Below are 6,000 nucleotides of genomic sequence, written 5' to 3'. Positions count from 1 at the left end.
GCATGCGCAGGGATGGCCAAATCTCAAAATGTTAACTCGCCAACCGGGCAAGTAACTTCAAGGAAGTTACTACCCCGTGAGAAATTTCGCTGGCCCGATACATACCACAGTTGCTGAATCTGCAGTGTTAACATGGCTTTAGTTAGAACACTTTATTGTCTCAACGAGGAGAAACTCAGGTGTGGTGTATACAGCATTACAATAAACAACATAAAACGTAAGAACACAAATAAAATATCGAGGCGCAAATAGTCCACTCATAAAAGTTAAGAGTGGGCTTTGAAACTCGATATAACAACCAAAACTGTTGCACTGGACCAGAATTTTCACTGGCCAGCTGGGCGAGTTGCCATGCGGTTTCTATGTTAGCCCGACGGGTTTATTACTCGCCCCTGGCGACCGGGCGGACGATTTGGCCATCCCTGCATGCGTGCGTGTGTCCGCGTCTCTCTCTCTCTCTCTCTCTCTCTCTCTCTCTCTCTCTCTCTCTCTCTCTCTTAATCCCTCTTCCCTGTCGACGAGCAGCACCACACACATCGTCACAAGGTCGGCGGCACGACATCATTATCTCGTCAAGGGGTTGCATTTCAACTTCCAAGGGCAGCCGTGACACTCGCACCTTCTCTGATTTCTGGTGCAATAACCTGGAGCTGACACCAGAGATAGCCATCGACTTTAGAAACATCCCTCTTCGTCGGGTGTCCCGTGTGCCCGCTGGCATACTACGCATGCAGGTATATGAAGTACGGCGGCAATCACATACAAGCTTGTACATGTATGCGAGACGGGAAAACCAAGTTCTGCGTTCCTTTCCGTTAGAGTTCGCATTCCCTCCTCTTCACACAAACACACACACACACACACACGTTTTAAGTTGCAGGACTCTCTTCTTTGCACACACACACACACACACACACACACACACAAACACACACACACACATACACATACGAACACACACACGAACACAGTCACACACACACACACACACACACACACGAACACAGTAACATTCGCAAACACACACACACACGAACACAGTAACATTCGCAAACACACACACTCTCTCTCACCCACACACACACACACACACACACTACACACACACACACACACACACACACACACACACACACACACACACCTTCTCCCTTTTTCTGCAGCCAGACTTCTTCTTGTCGCTGTCAAGGTGTGAAGACTGTTATTGCCATAAGGATTACCTTTTCATTGCTGTCGTCAGGCCACGCCAGAAGGTGATGCGCTGTTTCTGACATTTAATAATGAGCAACTAATTGTGAATGATGATGGCTGTTGTAATAAATCATGAATTGTGTTGGGCTTTGTTTTTGAGTTTCAACTGCGTCGTGCTCCATGTTTCTTTTTCACGAACGTCCACGTCAAACTGGTCAACTTTAAAAACATAAAACACCTCATGAAAGGAGAGACCAACAGAAAAGAACGGCACAGACTCGTTCGGAAAATGAATATTTAAAGCCAGGAAGAAATCGATGAAGAGTTCCCTAAAACCAAGGATTTGTTGGTTTAAAAATAAAAGACACTGACAAGATCATAGGTGGCATCTAACAAAGATGTAGCCGGCGTTCCTCAGGTTCCATCAGTGAACACAATTGGCAACATGTATGCAAGGACGAAATCCGGAACTAGACCCCAACCCCGCTCACTAGAAAAAAACTAAAACCCAACAGCAGACAAACAAACAAACTGATCACAAAGCAATGCATACATTGCTCAAAAACAAACAAGTCGCGCAAGGCGAAATTACAACATTTAGTCAAGCTGTCGAACTAACAGAATGAAACTGAACTCACTGCATTTTTACAGCAAGAGCGTATACTCGTAGCATCGTCAGTCCACCGCTCGATGCAAAGGCAGTGAAATTGACAAGAAGAGCGAGGTAGTAGTTGCGCTGAGAAGGATAGCACGCTTTTCTTTATCTCTATTCTTTTTAACTTTCTGAGCGTGTTTTTAATCCAAACATATCACATCTATATGTTTTTGGAATCAGGAACCCACAAGGAATAAGATGAAATTGTTTTTAAATCGATTTCGAAAATTTTATTTTAATAATAATTTTTATATTTTTAATTTTCAGAGCTTGTTTTTAATCCGAATATAACATATTTATATGTTTTTGGAATCAGAAAATGATGAAGAATAAGATGAACGTAAATTTGGATCGTTTAAAAATTATTTTTTTTTTTTACAATTTTCAGATTTTTAATGACCAAAGTCATTAATTAATTTTTAAGCCACCAAGCTGAAATGCAATACCGAAGTCCGGCCTTCGTCGAAGATTGCTTGGCCAAAATTTCAATCAATTTGATTGAAAAATGAGGGTGTGACAGTGCCGCCTCAACTTTTACAAAAAGCCGGATATGACGTCATCAAAAGTATTTATTGAAAAAATGGAAAAAAAAGTTCCGGGGATATCATTCCCAGGAACTCTCATGTCAAATTTCATAAAGATCGGTCCAGTAGTTTGGTCTGAATCGCTCTACACACACACACGCACAGACAGACAGACACACACACATACACCACGACCCTCGTCTCGATTCCCCCCTCTACGTTAAAACATTTAGTCAAAACTTGACTAAATGTAAAAAGACAGAGACTAAAGCATTCCGACTCTCAACCACCGCACATCACGGGTAATCTCTTCTTTCCACAATCACCACAATATGGCAGAATGAACCACATACAGTGGAACGCCCCTTTTTAGACTCCCTCCTTTTTAAGACCCTGTTTTCTCAGATTTACTGTTCACAACCTCTGTAAATTTACCCCCATTTTAGGAATCCCTCCTTTTTAAGACTCTGTTTTCTCAGATTTTCTGTTCACAACCTCTGTAAATTTACCCCCATTTTAGGAATCCCTCCTTTTTAAGACTCTGTTTTCTCAGATTTTCTGTTCACAACCTCTGTAAATTTACCCCCATTTTAGGAATCCCTCCTTTTTAAGACTCTGTTTTCTCAGATTTTCTGTTCACAACCTCTGTAAATTTACCCCCATTTTAGGAATCCCTCCTTTTTAAGAAGACCAGGGCTAAGGGGCACGAAGCAAAAGTGGGTGTCGCCCAAACGGGAGAGAACAAACTGCAGAGACTGATTCGTTGAAATCACAACAAATCCCAATTTCAACCAATTCAACAGCGCAGCTGGCTCCAGTCCGGTTGGTAACTTTCTCGTGTACCTCGGCCCTTAATTCTCATATTTGTGTAGGTCTAAAAAGAACTGAGACAAGTTTTTCTTTTGCGCTTTCTGAGTCAACCAGTGTTGGTCAGACACCTGGGCACCCTCTGCTGTGTTCTTAAAAAGAGGGGTTATACTGAATAGTACTTACAACTCTGTGACGAGAATGAGCTCAGAGGGCGTCTCGAAGACCTCGCGGAGTTTGACGAGTCTAGGGTGAGCCATGGCGTACTCCAGCATTACAACCTCGCGCAGGATCTCCTCCCGGCAGCTCTTGCCTTTCCTCCGCTTGCGGATGACTTTGGCCGCCACCGTCTCCCCTGTCATTAGGTCCTTGCATTTTCGCACCACGGCGAACTTCCCTCTGCAAAAGATCAGAAAAGATGCAAATGTCAAGCAAAGGAAAGATGCAATGTTCAGACAAGAAAAGGCGCACTTTGAAGATGGTCCTTTCAGCCGACCTCGCAAAGACTTCGCGAAGTATGTTTACCGAAAACTCAGTGCTAAAGCTCCGAGCGGCCAGCTTCACCAAGCATACTTCGCGACGTCGACTTCGCCCAATGAATGACAGGCTTAAAGAGAAGGAAAGATGCAATGTTTCACCGTTTCCAAGAAAGAGCACAGAAGATGTTTGATTTCATGTTTTACCCATCAATGACCGGTAAAAGCAAAGGAAGGAAGCAATGTAAGTGGAGAAAAAACGCCGTTTTAACTTTAAGAGAAGAAAAATGTAATGTTTCACGGTGCCCAAGAAAGGGCAATTGGTCACCAGAAGATGTTAAATTCAATGTTTTACCCATCAATGGCTGGTATGTACCAATATCTATGTCTGGTGGTGGTACAAACTAATTACGGTCAATAGTGACCTTCCAGTCCAAGTATAGCTCTAAGGGGTCTCAGTGTTGGTTTCTGTGTCTGTCTGCTGCTGACACACACGGACTGACACTAATGCAGACACACGCATACCCCACAAGTAACCTTATTATTCCCTCCAATGCTTATTGATTATTATTAACTGATAAATATATATAGTCATTGTATACCCAATTCATTAAAACACAAACTCTCTCGCTCTCTCTATTTCTGTCTGTCTGTCTGTCTCTCTCTCTCAACATGGTCCATACGAGGAAGTTCCTGCGCCCAAAGTGTGCAATTTCTAGTTGGCAACCTGTACAGTACTTATCACACAAAGACATTTTCCTTGCCCGTTCCTTCAGGTCAATCCGTTTGCAGTGGTAAACTATGAATTATGGAGGACTTATCCGGCCCTTTCAAGTAAGGGCTAAGATTGCTGCAAACTTGCTCCTCCACTGTCGTCTAGCAAGAGCATATCTTTTATAGGGATGGATTAATGACACCTGCAAAGTGTTCCGAAACTCTGATCTTCGTCTCTGATCGCACGAGTGAACAGACTGCACGCCATGACCAGTCCGTGAAGAGAGCGAGCAAGAGTTTACGAGAGAGAGAAAGAGAGTAATGACTAATAGTAATACTCTCAGATTCAGATAGAGAGAGAGAGAGAGAGAGAGAGAGAGAGAGAGAGAGAGAGAGAGAGAGAGAGAGAGAGAGAGAGAGAGAGAGAGAGAGAGAGAGAGAGAGACTAATACACCCAAAGAGAGACAGATAGAGAGACTGACAGACAGAGATTGATACAGACTGATAGAGATTATTGAAGAATACCATCACAGAGAGAGAGAGAGAGAGAGAGAGAGAGAGAGAGAGAGAGAGAGAGAGAGAGAGAGAGGGGGGGGAGGGGGGAAGAAAGAGACAGAGAGAGACGCTAAGAGAGAGAGATAGGGAGAGGGAGGGAGGGAGAGAGAGAGAGAGAGAGAGAGAGAGAGAGAGAGAGAGAGAGAGAGAGAGAGAGAGAGAGAGAGTTGTCAGAGGAAACACGGAAACAAGGACCCACAACAAGTTAGGACTGTGAAAAAGCTGTTGACACCTCATCTATACGACGAACACTGACCTTAAACATCGCCAGCATCTATTACATGTGAATCGACACACCACACCACACCCCCCCCCCCCCTACCCCGTGTTTGTACGACCATGAGCAGAAGAAGAGGCATAAAAACAGCGAGGGCATTAATTAGAATGATTTGTGTACATAGCCCAACAATCATAGACATTCTCTCTCTCTCTCTCTCTCTCTCTCTCTCTCTCTCTCTCTCTCTCTCTTCTCTCTCTCTCTCTCTCTCTCTCTCACACACACACACACACAAACACCGCAGTACAAGGCGTTAAGGGTTGACAGACCACTACGAGAGAAAGAGAGAGAGAGAGAGAGAGAGAGAGAGAGAGAGAGAGAGAGAGAGAGAGAGAGAGAGAGAGAGAGAGAGAGAGAGAGCACACACCCACACAAAAATCGCGACTCTAAGATCTTGACGTGTACCATACACCGATACAGGGGTGACTTTCAGATTTGTACTATCGCCCAACCGTTACAGAAGCCCCTGGGACCCCCAGTCGCGTAGAGTAACAGATCCAACAAAGGTCGCATCATCCCCCTCACCACATCTTCTTCTAATCACCAGCCCGTGACTCTAACGGCTTTAGTCACGCTTGGCTTGGCTCGGCTAAACATTCAAACCTAATACCGACCACCTTCACTCTTCAGCATTTAGAAGCATAAAAACCATAATTTCTGTTTCACGCTTTCTCTTGCCCGTGAACTTATGCCTGTCATTTTCATTAAGCAACGGCGGGTGTCGAATCCTGGAGGGATCAAACGTGTTGACCTTTTCAGTGTTTGCTCGACACCTAGTCTCGTGAACAGCGGACAGTTCAG

At 44.2% G+C, this 6,000-nt stretch overlaps 1 protein-coding gene across 1 annotated transcript in view; it reads right to left on the bottom strand.

The window, feature by feature from the left end:
• Window positions 1-6,000, bottom strand: part of LOC138983286 (serine/threonine-protein kinase 17B-like) — a 33,069-nt gene that overhangs the window by 8,250 nt on the left and 18,819 nt on the right. The window contains exon 3 of the mRNA XM_070356708.1: window positions 3,364-3,576. Within this exon, the coding sequence (XP_070212809.1) occupies window positions 3,364-3,576 (213 nt within the window). The remainder of the gene's footprint in view (window positions 1-3,363; window positions 3,577-6,000) is intronic.

This window comes from Littorina saxatilis, linkage group LG12 (assembly GCF_037325665.1).
Source record: "Littorina saxatilis isolate snail1 linkage group LG12, US_GU_Lsax_2.0, whole genome shotgun sequence".
In the NCBI taxonomy this organism is placed as follows: Eukaryota; Metazoa; Mollusca; class Gastropoda; order Littorinimorpha; family Littorinidae; genus Littorina; species Littorina saxatilis.
Note: the sequence above shows the minus strand (reverse complement) of the source record. Positions and strands in the feature narration are given on the sequence as shown.